General features: G+C 33.7%; 2 protein-coding genes across 2 annotated transcripts; both read left to right on the forward strand.

Annotated features, from left to right (window-relative positions):
• Nucleotides 1–2,089: 2,089 nt before the first annotated feature.
• LOC7470700 (GATA transcription factor 21) lies at nucleotides 2,090–3,861 on the forward strand. The gene is made up of 3 exons (XM_002308525.4): nucleotides 2,090–2,411; nucleotides 2,853–3,218; nucleotides 3,307–3,861. Exons 1-3 carry the CDS (start codon nucleotides 2,211–2,213, stop codon nucleotides 3,649–3,651), a joined length of 912 nt encoding a protein of 303 aa, XP_002308561.2. The 5' UTR covers nucleotides 2,090–2,210; the 3' UTR covers nucleotides 3,652–3,861.
• Nucleotides 3,862–13,701: 9,840 nt separating this feature from the next.
• On the forward strand, nucleotides 13,702–20,357 carry LOC7470701 (glycine dehydrogenase (decarboxylating), mitochondrial). Its single transcript, XM_002308526.4, has 15 exons — nucleotides 13,702–15,186; nucleotides 15,425–15,670; nucleotides 15,749–15,826; nucleotides 15,922–16,022; nucleotides 16,102–16,297; nucleotides 16,418–16,543; nucleotides 17,023–17,208; nucleotides 17,318–17,431; nucleotides 18,001–18,153; nucleotides 18,519–18,707; nucleotides 18,964–19,041; nucleotides 19,113–19,238; nucleotides 19,343–19,441; nucleotides 19,596–19,713; nucleotides 20,070–20,357. Exons 1-15 carry the CDS (start codon nucleotides 13,909–13,911, stop codon nucleotides 20,162–20,164), a joined length of 3,183 nt encoding a protein of 1,060 aa, XP_002308562.1. The 5' UTR covers nucleotides 13,702–13,908; the 3' UTR covers nucleotides 20,165–20,357.

The raw sequence follows: 20,357 nt of genomic DNA on the forward strand, positions 1-20,357 counted from the left end.
CATATGTTGAGCCTAGTACGGCATGGGTGTGGCAAGTTGGCAAACCCAATGTACTTGAGCTCAGCACATTGTTGAGTCCAACACAATGTGGGAATAACAAGTTGTTAAACCCAACATACTTGGAATCAGTCATGTGCTGAGCCTAAGGAAACATGGATCTGGTAGATTACTAGACTCATCTCCTCTAGACTTGGCTACACGTCAAACCTAATTGGTATAAAGGTCGTTAAAGATTCATATTAGGACCATAAAGGTATGTATTAAGACTATTAACATGAACTATTCATGTCAGAAATAATCATTTTCTTATATCTATAAATATGTAAAAGGTCTTCCAATAGCCTACCATATTTTCATTTTGTTAATGATTTGTAAAGGATATTTGTCCCTCGTTAATAATGTATAAGGGATTTTTATCCCTCATTGATGTCACTAGAACCAAATGACTCTTCAGTCCCTCCACTCCATCAAAACAAGTTTTGAGGATTATAAATACCCCTTGAACCATCGGGGTAAAAGGTTCACAACTTCTACTCTCCAAGCATTCATACCTCAACTCTTATAATATCTCTTGAACCATCTAAAGGATTATATATATATGAATTTCTCGCTAAGGACACAATTCCATTGTTGCAGCTGCTGCAAGGTTTTTCATGAAAGGCTGTAAAAGTATTTTCTATCTTGTACTGATATATATGTGTGTGTGAGCTCTCTCTCTCTCTCTGGATCACTCAGCAATATGCATGGATACATCTCCCATATTAAAGGTTTATCTGATCTAAGAAACCAGGCACTTCCCTAAAACTGCTTCTAATCAAAAGTGAATTAATTAACTAATTAATGTCCAGACAAGAATATCTTTTTCATCTTGTCAGATTGAGAGATTGAAACAAAACATCTTTATTCGGCAGATAACATAATCATTGTTCCTTCATGTGAGCTAGTTAGCTGCCTATCTTTGGATATTGGAGAAGGAATTAAACCCCAGGGTCTAAGAACCTAAAGATTCGAAAAGGGTTTCCACGTTCTATCTTTTAGCTAATTTTGGTAGCTCCTTCACATACCCGAGACTATATTAGTCCTCATACCTGGGGCTTTAGACAGACCTTTCCATCTTGATATCTGAGCTGTATTTGATGAATCAAAGATGTAGAAACCAAAATGACAGATCAGATGAAAAAGGAAAAAAGCTGGGCAATTTTTCCCTTAACAGACGTGGTAAAACAAAATTGAAAAGAGTAGAACGGAATCGAAATTGGTGTGAGGACTAAGGAGGCTGTCATTGTCCATAGCTATAGGCCTGCTCACAGGCATTTAAAGCCTTTTGGCAAGGCTAAGAAGGGATGCTAGCTCCCGTGCAAATCTATGCCCACCCATTTCTTCATGTCTGCACAAAACTCTAAAATACCTGTCTCCGTGCTTCTATGTATCTCCAATAATTTGCGGAAATTTTCTGTACATTGTTAGAGTGAAAATTTCGATGATATGTGTGTGTGTGTAACCAAGACATTTGATGATTTGATCTTCTTCTACTCGTGCCCTAGGGTACCCTAGCTAATCTGAAGTCTCACTATCACTAATAAACAAATAAGCAAAGCAGATTTAACCCTACACACACACACACACACACACATATATATATAGTAGCTCCAACATTAACGAGTAACACTATATGTATATATTCAGCAAGCTTTTGCTTAGTGTCATTGCGTGCTTAACTCTATAGATGTTATGGAATGGAATAGTGCAACTTGATGTCAAAAAGTTGGAAATGCGTTTATGGGTTTTGATCAATATTGACCTAAGGACAAATAAAGGCATGTGATATGTAGGGTATATCAACCTTGTATGCAGTAAAAAAATGGGAAGTTATGTATATATAGTTGATATTTCCTCATGGAGTTAATTTTGAACTGGTACTGGGCGAACACAGCAGATAGGGTTTTGTCATACTGGGTCGAGTAGTAGCATTCCACACCTCCTTTTAATTTGTCTTCATATAATTTGTTTCTTTGGGTGACATGAAGTCACGTGAATGGCTTTCAGGCCTCTTCTTGCTCTTTACCTCTTCCTTTATAAGTCTCCTGCTACTATTAATTAGGCCCTTTTAGCCTTGTTTGTTATTCTTTATCCTATTCCATATTGTCCATCTTTACTGGACAGCGGGTGCAGCAGCAAAACTCTCTCTCCCCCACCCCCCCTCTCCCTCCATGACTCCAGCCTATCTGAATCCAGCATCCTCTTCTTTCCCTTTTGTGGATCTAAGAGAAGAGCAAAACCTGCAGCTCTTTCTGTCACCACATCAAGCTGCCACTTCTCTCTCAGGTCCTACTAATTTCTTTAACACAAGTGCTCATGATCATCAAAGAGAAACCAAACCTGGAGAGTCGCGCCAGCACGATAATCAGGAGGCAAGGACAACATCTTCTAATTGCATCATGATTTCAAATTTTTCATGTTTTTGTCCGAAAGTTATTTTTCCATGTGATCTCAACCTCTGATAGATGTAGAGAAGTCTGTGGCGACCGTACATCATTCTCTTATTAATGCAATATTTACATGATCGTTCATAACATGAGTGTTTGTGTCATGTAATAACTGTTTGCATTTAATAATTTCACAAAATCTTTGATCATATATTCATTTTATTTTCTTTAATTCCATCCCCTCCACTCAATATTTGATTTCAACACAAATCAAGTTCCATGAGAATTTGTATCAGTCATAATTGTCTAATATGAAGTTTAGTAGTTTTCATGATCATAAATATATGATTATTTTCTTTTTTCATTTAATATATCATGTATGGCCTGCTTGGGTAACCTTCTGTTCTTTGGTCTTGATCTGATCAGGTTGACATGTACAACATATCACATGGCGGATCAAGCTCTTCTTTTCAACCTGAGGTGAATGATCACAATTATAATAGCAATTTCCATAACTTATCCTCATCTAAAATGGAGGATGGAGCTGAAGAAAGTGGTGAAAGTTCAGTCAAATGGATGCCCTCGAAGATGAGGCTGATGCAAAAAATGACCAACTCGAATTGCTCAGAAACTGATCATATGCCAATGAAATTTATGCTCAAGTTTCACAATCAGCAATATCAGAATAACGAGATCAACTCCTCCAGCAACAGCAACAGCAATATTAGAGTCTGCTCGGATTGTAACACTACCTCAACCCCACTTTGGAGGAGCGGTCCGCGCGGCCCTAAGGTTTTATTTATTTACACACGAATTGTTCAATGCTTTAATATGTACATAAAAACTGTTTACTAAAAAAGGCAGATATTTTTTTATGCAGTCACTTTGCAATGCCTGCGGGATTCGGCAAAGGAAGGCCAGACGGGCTATGGCAGCAGCCGCAGCGGCTGCAAATGGCACAGTTATTGCCATCGAGGCATCGTCATCTACGAGGAGCACTAAGGTAAACAACAAGGTAAAGAAATCGAGGACGAACCATGTTTCGCAAAACAAGAAACTGAGCAAGCCTCCTGAATCATCTCTTCAGAGTCAAAAGAAGCTTTGTTTCAAAAATCTCGCATTAAGTTTGAGCAAAAATCCAGCCTTACAACAAGTGCTTCCGCATGATGTGGAAGAAGCTGCAATCCTTCTAATGGAACTATCTTGTGGCTTTATTCACAGCTGAGTCATTTTTATGCGCTTTCGATCTTTGATTTAATTCTAGGAATTTGTCAGTTTGTTTAATTTCTGTCAGCGAGAGGGTTTTTTTTTCTTTCTTTCCCTGCATGCTGCAAACCAAAGCTAGTACGGGCTTGCTTGCTTGCTTCCTATCAGTTTGTCTTGGGATAATTGTAATCAGTAATAATATCTAAGGTCTTCCAGGCACGTAATTCAATTGCTGCTGTTCTTGTATTTGAACAATGTTAGATTAATTAGCATAAACCATATGATATTGTAAGCTATTTTTCAACTAATTAATTAAATCGTATGATGCCTAAATCTTCTTAAGCATATGGATTTTTCTACATTTTTTAAAGCATTGTAATAACAATAAATGCAATATATATCACACCAAAATCTTGTATTTCGAAAACGAAGTACCGCGAGATCGATTGATTTAAGTTTTAGGCTAACAAATACAAGTTATTTTTACTAAGAGAAAAATGGCACAGAAATTTAACCAAAAGAGAAGGGGTCAGTGTATGCAAGCGTTGGAAATCAAAACTGTGCTTGAACACAAATGTACATGCACCACAAAAATGGCTCAAGATTCTTCTTGGTCATTTTGTGTGATGCGAAGTGTCTCCAGAAAAGCTAAGCAGGTGATCGATGTCGAGAACTTGCCGTTCTATCAACATTGACAGCGCACAGATGGTGAAATGATTGGTCTCATTCTCCACCTGGAAAAATCCCTGTCATCCCAGTCTTTATACACACACGCACACATGCATGGTCTTTCTTTATATAAAGAAGAAAATTCGCAGCTAATTAAGAGAAAATACATTTGAACGATACAATGTTTGGATAAATTGGATCAGCTTTTGTAGAAAAAATCAGTTTATGTTTATGTGGGTCGGTTTTAAAAAACATATTTAGACTTAAAAATCTATTTGATATTATTATTAAATTTTAAAATTAAATCGTATGATAGTTATCCAATATTGCTCAATTTTTTATTTTCGGTTGGGAATCCTGTTATACTTCATGGATAACACATTTAAAAAAAGTAAATTAAAAAAGAAAGAAAAACTGATAATAAAAAAATATCTTGATTTAATTTTTTATTTTGCTTGAATTTAAATTAAATGATATGAAAATTATTTAAAATATTTTCTAGAACTGAGAATAAATTTTCATGGTAATTTAAGTAGAAATGAATGTTAAGCCTATCACTCTTTTGGACCAAGGATCATGTTGAATTAAGAGGGTTGATGTTTCATGGGCCGCTGCGGCCTAAAGAAAGAGGACAAAACATTGTCGCGGTTATAGATGAGAAGTCGTTCTATGTTGCAAGGGCGACGACAAGTAGTTAGTTCGGCATTTTCAAGGATTTAAACCTTGACCATGAAACGATAGATCACTCTCAAAAGAAAACTAAACTGAAACTTCCCATTCATAATAATAAATTGTTCCTCAAATTTTCTCAAAAAAAAAAAAAAAAACCGAAGCTCATCTAATAGTTGTGGTTAGGTGGGTCAAGCAAAGTCAAATTAAAAAAACGCGATCACTACATTAAATAATCAAGGAATTTTAGAGCTTGTTTGGTGGGGAAAAGGGAAGGAAATGGAGACAAAAGGAGGAGTGCTTGGGCCATAGATATGATAATAATATAATGGGGTGAGATTGGGAAATAAAGTTAATTAATTAATGAGAGATAGCTAGCAAGCATTCTAATTTTTAGAGAAATTTTATAATGGTGCGAGAATAATTAATGGTATTTTATTAGTTATTTTTTAATTTATTTTTTAAAAAAATAGATATAATTAGAAGAGAGAAATTATAGGTGAGGAAAATCACTAGTAAGATGTCACTAGTTACTCCTTGAGCACCATAAAATTTTCTATTGCGATAACCATCGTTTAGTTTTGTATTTGTAATTGTGTTTAGGTATGTTTTAAAAGTATATTTAATTTGAAAAGATATCAAATTGATTGTTTTTTTAACGGCTTTGATGCGTTGATATCAAAAATAAAAAAAAAATCTAAAAAATCATTTTAATATATCTTTAAGTGAAAAGTACTTTTAAAAACATATTACATTACATTACCAAATAATATCTAACAGCTAAAGTAAACCACAACAGCTCTCTTATTTTATTCTATTAGCCAATAAATTGATCGATAAATTAGTTTACTAGCATGTAGGTCGAATTAATTTTTTTTTTAATCCAACATAAAAATATTTAGGATGTAGACAACTATTTGACATGGTTATTACATATGGTTCAATTTTAAAACATTCTAATTTGACTCCTCATCTAACCTGAGTTTAAAATTAAATTGCATGCAAGTTGGTTTGACATGACCTTGTTGACTTAGCCAATTCAAAAACAACCCAGTCAACCAGTAAAAAAATCTCGATGGTGGGATTCAGAAAATGATGAAATTGATAGGAAAAAAACCTCATGTCTCCACCTATTTTCCTGGCCCAAGTTTAAAATTAAATCATATAGGAATTGATCCAACATGACCGAATCAACTTATTCAGTCTAAAAGGTAACCCGTCCAACCATTAAAAAAATCTTGAAGATAAAATTAAAAGAGAGAAAAAAATAATAGAAAAAAACCTCTCAATCTTTATTTCTTATCCAGCGTTACTTTAAAATTGAAAAAAAGTTAATTAATTAATGTTAGCTAGATAGCAGGCATTCTCAAGACACATGCATGACTGCACTAAGTGTCTGGAAATGTAGTAGCAGTTGTTTTTTAAAGTATTTTTTGCTTGGCAATGCATTAAAATAATTTTTTATTTATTTTTAAAATTTTATTTTTAAAATTTTATTTTTTACATCAGCACATCAAAATAATCCAAAAACATTAAAAAAAAATTAAAAAAAAATCAATTTTTTATTAAAAAAAAAACACTCTATAACAGCCGAAGTAGACAACAACAGCTCTCTTATTTTATTCTTTAACAATGGGCATTGACGTGGCTGTGAGAGTTGTTGTAGTAGGTGAGATCTAATGTTGGTTCTTATGTTGGTTGAAGTAAACGATCTAATGTTGGTTGTCCCTTGCCATTGGTTCTTATTTCTTTATCTCTAATGTTTTGGTAGGACCTGACTTCCTACTGGTGACATCTCCCGTGCCTTAATTTGCATTCTTCGTCTGATTAAAAATTGATGTATCCATGGAACATGCGTACCCTATAAAATCTCATCGGACCAGGTCACAGTTTGAAGACATCTGGCCTTACCCTGGTCGGACTACTGAAGCCGGACATATCTTAAACGGTTGGGCTGGATAAGTAGGGCATATTGTCAACGGTCGGGTTATTAACATAAACTAAAGGGTTTGGGTAAAGTCCTGTCAAGGTTTTCTATAAAGAATAATTGAATCTTTTCACGGGTTTATAGATTATTATTGATATAATTTGGTGATTGTTTGGTCTTTTTTATAATATAATGACACAGTAGAATTATTTAAATGTTCTTAAAGACAAGAGATTTGTTAGCTTGAATCTAGGGTTCATTGGATTTTTAAATTTTTTTAACACGGTATAATAACTACGAGATGACATGCTCGTGCGCTGCCACGGGTTTATAAAACAAATGCACTTGATAGTGTTATAATTGTGAACCAGCGCTAGATAAGTAATAGAAATTAAAGGTATGATGGAGCAAATATTTCATGACGGGAAAAAAAATTATATTGGTAATCAAAAACTTAGAGACTGAACAAAATGATTTGTAGCAACCTATAGTGTTTTGTGAGGAAAGATACAGTGCTTTCGCCACATGATTTAGATTTTCAGTTAATAAAAAGCAAAAAAAATTACAAAGCTAAATTTTCTACCAACTTAATATTAAAAAAAAAACCAATAAAGATAATTTTGGAAGGAAAAAAACTCATGAGAAAAAACGTTGCAACAATTGACAATGTTTTGTAAGGAAAACTATAGCGTTTTTCCCAATAAAATAAAATAAAAACCATTTAGAGAAATATTGTAGCAATCCACAGTGTTTTGTGAGAAAAACTACAACGTTTTTCTCATATGATTTAGCTTTATTGTAATTATAATTATTAACCAACTCAATATTAAAAAAAAAAACCGACAAAGATAATTTTGAAAAAAATCATAAAAAAATCACATGGGAAAACACTACAACAATTCACAGTGTTTTAAAGAAAAAAAAATTACAAAGCTAAATTATTAATCAGCTCAATATTAAAAAAAATATTATTGACAGAGACAATTTTAGAAAAAAAAATAACAAAACAAACACCAAAAAAAGAGGAAAAATCATGTTGGAAACACTGTAGCAATTCATAGTGTTTTGTGATGAAAGCTACAGTGTTTCCCCACATGATTTAGCCTTATTTGTAATGACTTGTTATTGTAATTCACAAACAACTCAATATTAAAAAAATAAAATTGAAAAAGATAATTTGAAAAAAATTATCACAAAAAAAACCATTTGCAGAGACATTGTAGCAATCCACAATGTTTTATGAGCAGAGCTACAATGTTTTCCCCACATAATTAAGCTTTATTACAAAGTTAAATTCTAACCAACTTAATATTAAAAAAAATAAAATCAACGAAAATAATTTTGGAAAAAAATATTACAAAAAAAGAAAATACAAAAAAAACTGGAAAAAAACTATGTGAGGAAAAACTGTATCAATCCATAGTGTTTTGTGAGGAAAAACTTGTATTTACTTGTAATTGCAATTCTTAACCAGCTTAATATTTAAAAAATAAAATTGACAAAGATAATTTTAGAAAAAAACATAACAAAAGCAGAAAAAAACCATGTGGGAAAAAACACTGTAGCAAGCAACAATAATTTTCAAGGAAAGTTAAAGTGCTTTCCTCACATATTGTAACTGTAATTTTTAACGAGCTCAATATTAAAAAATAAAATTAAAAAAAAAACCATGCGGAGAAACACTGTAGCAATCAACAATGTTTTAAAGAAAAAAAAATTACAAAACTAAATTCTCAATCTGCTCCATATTAAAAAAAATCAACAAATATAATTTTGAAAAATAAAGAAATAAAATAGAAAAACTATGTGGAAAAACATCGCAGCAATCCACAGTATTTTTTTAAAAAAATTACAAAGCAAAAATTTTAACTAGGTCAATATTTAAAAAGTAAAATCAACAAAAATAATTTTAAATAAATAAATAAATAAAATAATTTAGAAAAAATAAAAACACTATAGATTATTATTGTAATTCATGGTGAATTGTGTGGGGGAACAGTGATTCCCCCACACAATTTAAATATTGTTGTAATAATGTAATAGAGCCCGTAGAATTTGAAAGATTTAGCCTTCTCTTCGTGGGCTTATTAATAATTTCTTCTTTGTTTTTGTTTTTTTTGGTTGTCCTGTTGTATTATGAACACATTGGTATTTTTATTTAACTACAAAATACTAATAAAAAAGGTGGTTGGTGCTTGATTCGACACTCGTTAATGTGTAAATTGCTCTGCCACATTCAAGCGACTCATGTGGTGATTTATAGTGCTCCAATTGTCTTTCAATTTGTTTTGATAGTTGCTACCTATATGGGCAGCACATGTATTTTCATTTTAACTGGTTGATCGCATCCTCGATTTTGTTTTCTTTTTCTATTTTTTTCCACCTCGGTTGGCCCGCTGCCACGCTAAAAAATCACAACCACCTTTCAATTTATTTTTTTTCTTGAGAGTTAGCCTTTTTTATTTTAATTGTACTTCTTTTATTTCAATTAATTACTTCAAATTAGAAAAAAAATTCCAAATTCATCCTCCTTTAATTTATTTTGTTTTTTAAATTTGGTCTCCATTCTTTTTATTTTTTTTTTAAATGGTTTTCTAAATTGATTTTTTTATTGCAATTTCATCCTCCATAGTTTTTTTTCCTATCAAATTTGATCATCATTCTTTTGATTATTTCCTTTTGCTTTAGCAATATTTATGAAAATATATTTTCATAAATAATTTCATCATTCAGTATTGAATTTATTATAAATTTGGTTTTTTTATTGAACCCGATACATGATTTCACACGTTGCAAATTTAAAAGATTAACACAGGTATAAAAGGTTCGTCCGGGTTCACTTGGTTTTTCATATTATTAAATTAGAGTTGTATTTTTCTCCATACTATTAAAATAACTGAACTTAATAAACTTGTCAACTCAATAACCCAAGTCTAAGATTTTTTTTTTATTTCATCCTTCAACTTTATATTTGTCGGGAGTTGGGATTTTCTATTAAACCCAAGTTTAAGATTTAACAGGTTTTAAATTTGGAGGATTAACCCGTGTCTAAAAAATTTGTTCGGATTTACTTGGTTTTTCATATTAGTAAATCGAGGTTGCTATTTTTTTCATATTATATTGAACGACCTTATGGAACCTAAGTGACTCGATGACTTAAGCCTTTGATTTTTGTTTACTTATTTAAAAGCACTTACATTGCCTTAACTTTTTTTAGTGTACATTTTTAATTTCATCAGCCCATGGTGTGTTGCCGACCACCAATCTAGATTCACTCAAGTAGTTTTTTTTCCTGTTTTTAGATTTAGTTTTTTTTTTCATTTTTTATCTTCAATATTTAATTCATCACGATTGACCTTCTTTGTTTGTTTTGATATAGGTTTCATTGGATTATCATGCTCTCATGCCCCGAATCGCGGGATTCACAGTTTAACTATGATTTGTCCGAATTAATCCAATGCATCGCCGTTTTAATATTTTTTTAAAAAAAAAAATATGTTGTTTAATATATCAATCTTTTAGTATTTAAAAAGTTTTGTTGTCTAGTATACATTAAATTTTTGACTTTATAACATTTTTATATTTTTTTAAGTTTAGAAAAAACAATTATCCGACTCCAGCACAGTATTAGTAAAAAAACTAGCACTTGTGCTGTATAATATAAAAATTAGCCCCAGACAAACCGTGCTCTAAAGTCACTCGACTATATATAATCAAATGTGAGCGGAGGTGAGGAATTTTCGTGGAAGAAAATTACTCGCCGTTGTTAAGGATTAGAGCGGATATTCTTGACTACCGACATCCTACTTAGTTTTTGTCTTGTCTCTGTCAATTAATGTAGAGTTTTGTACCAAACAAAAATTAATGTAAAGTTTAGTTTCTTTTATATAATTGCTCAACAAATTAGTAAAGCTCGATGTAGGTTAGGAGTAATTATTTTTGATTCGGTTTGGTTTATATTAAAAAAATAACTAAATTAAATTTTTTTTTTTAAAAAAATAAACCGAAACCGAATCAAAACCGGTTCAAACCGATCGGTTTCAGTTCGGTTTGGTTTTTTAGGATAAAAACCGGTTCAAACCGGTGTGGCTCGGTTTTTCGATTTGGCTCGATTTTGTTCGGGTTTGGGTTCGGTTCGGTTTTTTCAGTTTCAGACTTATAAAACCGAAATCAAACCGGTCGGTTTTTTCAAAATTTTAATCGATTTTTTTTCACGGTTTGGTTTCTTCAGTTTTTTTTTTAATTTTCTCGGTTTAATTGATTTTTTAATTTTTTTTACTCGCTCCTAATTCCATATATCATGATATTTGAGAATAAAAATACATGGAATACATAGCCCATGGATTAAAAAAAAAAAGATCCAATATCCTCTGGTCTATAATCTAAGATCATGGATAAGTAGTTACTGAAATTATTACAAATTATTATTTTTTTCCAAATAATCTATTTAATAAATCACATTTAGGATGTGAATCTTTTCGCGTTTAATAGCATAATTATAGTTATGAAATGGAATAATTAACAGTGTATCAATAACAAAATAATACAGATAAGTTTAATGATATATAAAAATTATATTTGTTTGGTCTATGATGTTAGACAGTGAACCTAATAATCTATATAAAAAAAATATAAGCTTAGTTCTTTCCTTGAGAAATCATCATTTGATGAGTTTTTTACAGTCATTTTTGGAATAATATTTTGTTAGAAAATTAGAACTGTACATGTAATAATCTATATATATATATTATTTTAATATATTTTTTAATAAAAAATACTATTAAAAATAATATTTACGTACTACCATGAATATCTTAAATTCCAGATCTGGGATCTTAGATTCGTCCTCTGACGAATAGACAGATTCTCTGCTAATAAATTTAGCATCTCCAAACTTTGACTCGTAAACTTTCAAGGTTGATTCCGCCATTCTTCCAACTATACCCCCACCGAACTTTTGGGTCCCACCCCAAACTAGACGCCCTCCCCGTGATAATGGAAAATATATGTGTGTGTGTGGAAATTTCACAATCTATGATCGGATGGTGATGGTTTCCTAAAAACAATGCCTGCAAACAAATCATTCAATTTTTTATGGATACTAATTTATTTTTTCATATTTAATAAAAATCTCATATAAATTAGTATGAGAAAATTTCTTAAATTAACCTGCGCCACTTGTCAAATATGTGTATGTGAAGTGTAAGTGTGGTTTGTTTATATACCTAGATTTTTTTTGTTTCGTCGTAATTATATCTTTTTATTCAATAATAAAAGATATTTTTTTAAATATATTTATTTGTCAGTTAAAATTAAATATTTTCCTCAGACAATTTTAAAAACATAAACAATGCACTTTAAAAACTCATGATACGTTCCATGGAGGTTTCGGGAATAAAAAAGAAATCCCGTTCCAAACAGAATAATAAATAATGTCATATTAACAAAAATTAAAAAAATTGGGAGGCCGCCGGTTCATATGACTATTTATTTATTTATTTATTTATTTTAATTATATATTTTTATATTTTTAATTTTTGGGTTTTTTAAGGTTATTACACATTGCATCATTTAGATCCTCACGCTTGACGCAACCTGTTTTTTTTTTACTTTTAACATTGGATTTTTTTTATGATTTTTATTGTTTTTTTTTTTAATTTTATCATTTTATATATGAGTTGATTTTGAATTAGTTTTTATTTTTTTTATTATATAATTAAAACAAAAAAATCATTGAACCCGTTGGAGTCCACAACCCAAGCCACTGGTTTGATGAGTTAAACCGGGTTGACCAGAATCGATTCAATATGTCATTATCTTGGTGTTTTTTTTTTTAAATATTAGCTTCAATTTATTTTTAATTTAAATTGTTTTTTATTGATCATACAGGTTGTCTTTGAGCTTGCACATTTGATCTTTGTTTTTTTATCATTTTTTTCCTTTGATTTTTGTTCCCTTAAACTTGCAAAGTCGACTGCATCACTTCAAGATAAATTTTTTATGATTTAATTTAGAATTCGGACTTGGCAAGAAGCTGAGTTGAGAGTTTCAAGATTGACTCGCTGGACCGAGTTTAATGGCAATATCATAGAGTTCTCCGCTGATTAGATATTCTTTGCTTTATAATAAAGTTTTTTTAGTTCTACCCGTATCATATCATGAAAAATAAATTAATATACCACCATGAGATTATGCTTTCAGATGATGAAAAAAAAATACAAAAGGAACAAACATGTATTTGTTCAAGGATGATAAAAATATAAGATAAATGTTTCATAAATTTAGAGTGAATTTTGAACATTTAAAATAAAAAATAGAAAGACATTATCTTCATCTCTTTTGTCTTTGTTTGCTCCAAATCCTAGCCTTATACCAAGCACAAGAGGTGAGACATAAAAGATAAGCAGAGTGTGAAAGTGCTTGTGCCACCAAAGAATTATGGAAATTATGCATTTGTAATAAATATAAAAAAATAAAAATCCTCTATTTTTGTCTGAATGAAAATTGGAATGCATTTTGATCCAATGATACTCAATCCCCTTTGGTTCAATAACTTCCATTCATTTTTTAGAGATCGGTAAATTTTCTGCAGATTGGCGATATCCACAAAACCGTCCTTTTCCTCTAGTTGCCTGGTCACTCACCAACCACCACCACCAGATCTTGAAGCTTTTGAGTTTTTTATTTTCTTTTTCTTTTTCGATACTTAAATTTCTTAAATATTAAACAGACACAACTTTCACTGTAAAATATTCGTATTAAATTTTATTTGGAGACAAAATTCACTATATTATCACCAACCCCCCATTGCCATACATGTTCCATGGAGCAAAGATAATCATCACTTCACTTTATTTCCTCTCTCTCTCAACAACCCCATTTCCTTTTTCGCCTCCCTCTCAGTTCCATTCACAGTTTTAACAAAAAAAAAAAAAGACCCAGTTTATTACCAAAAATACATAAAGACTCAAACTTTCTGCCTCTCTCTCTCTCTGTTTGTGTGCTGCACTCATGGAACGTGCAAGGAGGCTAGCTAACCGTGCAATCTTGAAAAGGCTGGTTAATGAATCAAAGCAAAGTCACAAGCAGGCGAGAAATGATTCATCTTTGTTAAACTCTTCATCTCCTGTATCATACACACCTTCAAGGTATGTTTCCTCATTGTCATCATTTGGTTCTAGGAGTCCTAGATCAGGTCTATTGCCAGGAACCAAAAATATTGTATCCCATAATGTTCCTGCTGGTTCTTATGGCATTGGGTCACAGATAAGATCCATTTCTGTTGAATCTTTGAAACCAAGTGACACTTTCCCTCGCCGCCATAACTCAGCCACCCCAGAAGAACAAACCAAAATGGCTGAGTTATGTGGCTTTGATACTCTTGATTCATTGATAGATGCAACTGTGCCTAAATCTATCAGACTTGATTCTATGAAGTTCTCAAAGTTTGATGGAGGGTTAACCGAGAGCCAAATGATTGAACATATGAATTATCTGGCATCAAAGAATAAGGTTTTTAAGTCCTATATTGGGATGGGATATTATAACACTCATGTTCCACCTGTGATTTTGAGGAATATAATGGAGAATCCGGCTTGGTATACCCAGTACACACCGTACCAAGCTGAGATATCTCAGGGTAGATTGGAGTCTTTGCTCAATTACCAAACCATGATCACGGATCTTACTGGATTGCCTATGTCAAATGCTTCATTGCTTGATGAAGGGACTGCTGCTGCAGAGGCAATGGCCATGTGTAATAACATTCAAAAGGGAAAGAAAAAGACTTTTATTATTGCTAATAATTGTCACCCTCAAACTATTGATATTTGTGATACTAGAGCCGGAGGTTTTGATCTTAAGGTAGTTACCGCAGATCTTAAGGACATTGATTATAAATCTGGGGATGTTTGTGGGGTCTTAGTTCAGTATCCCGGGACTGAAGGTGAAGTTTTGGATTATGGAGAGTTTATAAAGAATGCTCATGCTCATGGAGTTAAGGTTGTTATGGCATCGGATTTGTTGGCATTGACGATGTTGAAGCCTCCTGGTGAACTGGGTGCGGATATTGTTGTTGGTTCAGCTCAGAGGTTTGGTGTTCCAATGGGGTATGGTGGTCCTCATGCTGCGTTTTTGGCAACCTCACAAGAGTACAAGAGGATGATGCCTGGTAGAATTATTGGTGTTAGTGTTGATTCTTCAGGAAAGCCTGCTCTGCGCATGGCGATGCAAACTAGGGAGCAGCATATTCGCAGGGACAAGGCTACCAGCAACATCTGTACTGCTCAAGTAAGAGATTACTGTTTATATTGTTCTTTTCTTATTTATATTCTGAGAACTGCTTGTATAGAGTAATGAAACTCATTAAGTTGCCCTGTTTTCTGACAAAGTTACGATACACAGTATGCCTAGCTCAAAATTATTGGAAGGAACATAATTACTAGTATTTTTACTAAACCACCAAAGCGGGCATATTGCATATGTGTTGGTTGTGCTTCAATTGAAAGGAGTCTCTTGTTCTGTTTAGGCATTGCTTGCAAACATGGCTGCTATGTATGCTGTCTATCATGGACCTGAAGGCCTTAAAACCATCGCCCAAAGGGTCCATGGTCTTGCTGGAGCATTCACAGTTGGACTGAAGAAACTTGGGACAGTTGAAGTCCAGGGCCTTCCCTTCTTTGACACTGTGAAGGTTAAGTGTGCTGATGCACATGCAATTGCTGATGCTGCTTACAAAAGCGAGATAAATTTGAGAGTTGTAGATGCAAAAACCGTAAGTGTAATCCCATCTGTTTTGAAATTTGACAAAACTATATGTCATGAGATTCTCAGAATATGCTTTGTTTTCCAGATTACTGTTTCTTTTGATGAAACAACCACCTTAGAGGATGTCGATAAACTTTTCAAAGTTTTTTCTGGTGGAAAGCCTGTAAGTACCATTCTACTACTGCAATTGCTAATAAGATTGTTGCCATAAATCATAATTTTGACAATAACTAAGAATTACATTCTTTCAAATGTCAGGTCCCTTTCACAGCTGCATCTCTGGCACCAGAGGTTCAGAATGTGATCCCATCTGGTCTAACAAGGGAGAGCCCATATCTGACCCATCCAATCTTTAACACGTATAGACTAGTTCTCAAAATCTGAACTACTTGGGGATATTATTTGGAAGCCACTCTGACTTCTGTTTGACTTTATCAGGTACCATACCGAGCATGAGCTGCTCAGATACATGCATAGGCTGCAATCAAAAGATCTTTCTTTGTGTCACAGTATGATTCCACTGGGGTCTTGTACAATGAAATTGAATGCTACAAGTGAAATGATGCCAGTGACATTGCCTAATTTCACTGATATGCACCCTTTTGCTCCTACTGAACAGTCTCAAGGTTACCAGGTAGATAGTTGCACGTGTTTCTTAAACAGAAACTTGACATGTGCTATGTTTTTTGTTGTGTGAGAACAGATATTGTGTATGAAGCAAATTGACCTTTGCTCAATTCTGGTACTGTCATAGGAAATGTTCGATGATTTGGGTGATCTATTGTGTACGATTACTGGGTTTGACTCTTTCTCATTCCAACCAAATGCTGGTGCTGCTGGAGAGTATGCTGGGCTTATGGTTATTCGTGCATATCATAAGGTACGGTGACGTCAACTATTCAATGAAAAGATTGCTTATTCCTGCATTTGTTGCTTTTAAGAGCAAGAAATGCTTGATGCCTTTTTGCTTGAAACTTTCTTTTTTTGCGAGGAGCAAAGTCAATCGCATTGAGTTATACTCATCGAGACTAAATAAAAGCATGCCTCAAAGTAAAACCGTGTTGATTTGCTTTGACTCTCCATTAAAAGAATTCCCGCATCAGAGAGCATAGGTGTTTTAACGTGTTGTTGCTATTGTCATTAGAATCTTGAAAATATCTAGCCTCGAATTGTAACTGACAAAGGGATAACTTGGCTGTAGCTTCTCTACATTAAAGATATTGATATCTTTACTTTACTTTACTTTACTCATGTGCCCAGGTCTCAAACCTTGCTGTATATCATCAAATCTCATATGGTTTCTTTGTGTTGCATATGGCTGTTTCTTATGTCTGTCTCTCATTTGAATGAATACAATAGGCAAGAGGAGATCATCATCGAAATGTGTGCATCATACCTGTTTCAGCACATGGAACGAATCCTGCGAGTGCTGCCATGTGTGGAATGAAGATTGTTGCTGTTGGAACTGATGCCAAGGGAAACATCAATGTTGAAGAGCTAAGGAAGGCTGCTGAAGACAATAGGGACAACCTATCAGCACTTATGGTGTGACTATTTTGTTTCCTTGATGGATTGAAGTTTGTATTGGACAAAAATTCAGTGGAAGAGACATTGGAAACCTCTCATGTGGCCCTGTTTTTATATTAAATTTCAGGTTACATATCCCTCAACTCACGGGGTCTATGAAGAAGGAATCGATGAGATATGTAAGATAATTCATGACAATGGTGGTCAAGTATACATGGATGGGGCTAACATGAATGCTCAGGTCTGTGTTCTCAAGCTATCTCCATTTGGTTTTAGTGTTGGATACGTTGGTCCTTTCCATTTTTCTTACCATAAGCTTTCCTGTGTGATATGGTGATGTTACTTCATAGAATATTTTCTGCAAAATACATTGACAGCTTCAACATCCTTTAATTCATAAATTCACCTTTTATTGCCACGATGGCTGGTGGGTCTCTGAGTAGAGAAGGTATCCAGCATCCTAATGTTGCAATTCAATCTAGTAATCTGGGAAGAGGTGCACTTGGAGGGTTTATGAGTCAGACTGCAAGCCAGACCATGATGTCTTTTTAGTAATTCAAATTAGGAACTGCTTTGCATTGTTTTGCTTTATAGACTGCATTTAAAATTTATGAGCAAATAGTAAACCAACAATGTGGAGCTGATCCCTAGAGATTCATGGTCTTCCATACAGAGTCTGTGGGGTTTAAACTGAATAGCTCATGTCATCTGAATGGCATTTTATGGACATCTCTGCATTATTACTTTGTAAATGAGAGATTTGTTATTGAAAATATTATCATATTGATTTTATGTTTTTTGTCCCTACAGGTTGGTCTCACAAGCCCGGGTTTTATTGGAGCTGATGTTTGCCATCTCAATCTCCACAAAACATTTTGCATTCCGCATGGAGGTGGTGGTCCTGGCATGGGTCCTATTGGTGTGCAGAAGCACTTGGCACCATATCTTCCTTCACATCCTGTGGTATCTACTTTTTTACCATGAACAACTTCATCCATATCTACACAGACTTGCTTAGCTTCTATTTAAGGATGATGTGACCCTGATGGGAGAAATGCTTCCTTAATTTCTGTTGGACTTAAGATATGCATGAAAAAACATTTTCATTCTTTATTGTATTTGACATTATCCTGTTGGTAATAGGAATACGTACTGCTTGAAATTGGAGCAAATAATTTCTTCCTTTTTAAAGTCATATTGTTTGTGATGATTTTAGCAGTCATCACTTTTGTCTTTTTATGGAATTACAGCAATTACCACTACTAAATGCCATCGTCTTCATGTCTTGATCATTCAGTTTTTTTAATTTCTTTGTTATTGTACTGAAGGTGCCTACAGGTGGTATTCCAGCCCCTGACCAGTCTCAACCTCTTGGCACCATTTCAGCTGCGCCTTGGGGCTCTGCACTTATCTTGCCAATATCATACACGTACATAGCGATGATGGGTTCGAAGGGGTTAACTGATGCTTCAAAGATAGCTATACTGAATGCAAACTACATGGCAAAGCGATTGGAGGTACTTAATTTTTCCTTGACTTGCTTTCATGCTGTAATCAATAATCAATAAGTTCTGTAAAACTGGTAAAGCTTCATTTATAAATCAGTTTATACCCTTGCTTTTTGTTTCTACTACTACTTTATGATGTGTTTACCATGCATGGTAGCTTTATTCTTTCTAATAAGACTTTGGGGTTATGAACTTACTCTTGAAATCAATTTGTGAATATCTTGTATGTTCTCTGATTTGTCTTTGTTATTGGTTTGTTTCTCAGAATTACTATCCCATTCTTTTCCGTGGTGTCAACGGAACAGTTGCCCATGAATTCATTGTGGACTTGAGAGGCGTTAAGGTAGTTGTTATTACATGTCTGTTTCATAGTTATTAATCAGAAGCGAGTAATCTAAAACACTCTTATTGCAGAACACCGCTGGAATTGAGCCTGAAGATGTTGCCAAGCGTCTTATGGACTATGGATTTCATGCACCTACAATGTCATGGCCAGTTCCTGGAACACTTATGATTGAACCCACTGAGAGTGAAAGCAAGGTAAGATTTGTAGTAGATTCCTCTCCTTTTTTCATTTTCCCATGCTGTTCCTCCTCTCCCTTTCTCACATACTGAGTTCCGGTTGCATTCGACATCCTTTGCAGGCAGAGTTAGACAGGTTCTGTGATGCGCTTATCTCCATTAGGGAAGAAATTGCAGAGATTGAGAAAGGCAAAGCTGATATCCACAACAATGTCCTCAAGGTGAAATTGCTTTTTATATTTTTTTAATTCTGTACCTAGAAAGCACAAAAGGCAATTTTAGTTTGATTTTTTCTACCTGTGCGTTCTTTTGATTCATTTTGGAACCTGTTCTTATTCATGAGCTTTGGAGTGGTTATGGAAATTCTAAATGCAGGGAGCTCCTCATCCACCATCTTTGCTTATGGGAGATGCATGGACAAAACCATATTCTCGGGAATATGCAGCCTTCCCTGCTTCTTGGCTTCGTGTTGCCAAGTTCTGGCCTAGTACAGGTATGCATGCCCACCTTATTGTTTACTTGCTTCATACTTCCCATTTCATCATCTTGACTTTCAGTTGCCTTGTTTAATCTTATCCTCGATTGCCTTCGCTTTCTTTTGCATGGATAGGTTAACTTTCTTTCAGATAAACTGTCACACATGAGCTATGCATAAAGCTAAATCTGGTTTCATAATTGTTACTAATCTCTCTTAGAAGTTCTTTGTTTTATAATTGTCTTTTGTCAATTAAATTCAAGAATATAATAATCTGAATCCAGCATACATTCCAGAGTTGATATATTCAAGTCCATCTTCCTTGATACCTTTCTAATCAATTGATTGACTCTTCTACGGTGCTGTTTTATCAGGTCGTGTCGACAATGTCTATGGTGACCGCAACCTCACCTGCACCCTTCTCTCAGTATCACAGGTTGTTGAAGAACAGGCTGCAGCTACTGCTTAATCCTCATCTCTATGTTCCTCGATGCAAGATTGCTTCATGGATATGAAAAGTCTACACTATCAGCTTTTTCTATGTAAATCAGTTATTCATATGCTCATTATTATAGCTGGTGAAATTCGTTTCTCGATATACTGTTGACCAGCTGGTCTAATATCAACGGTTGCTAATTGCAACTCTTAAAACTTTGTAATTA

The sequence above is a fragment of the Populus trichocarpa genome, chromosome 6 (assembly GCF_000002775.5).
Source record: "Populus trichocarpa isolate Nisqually-1 chromosome 6, P.trichocarpa_v4.1, whole genome shotgun sequence".
Lineage (NCBI taxonomy): Eukaryota > Viridiplantae > Streptophyta > Magnoliopsida > Malpighiales > Salicaceae > Populus > Populus trichocarpa.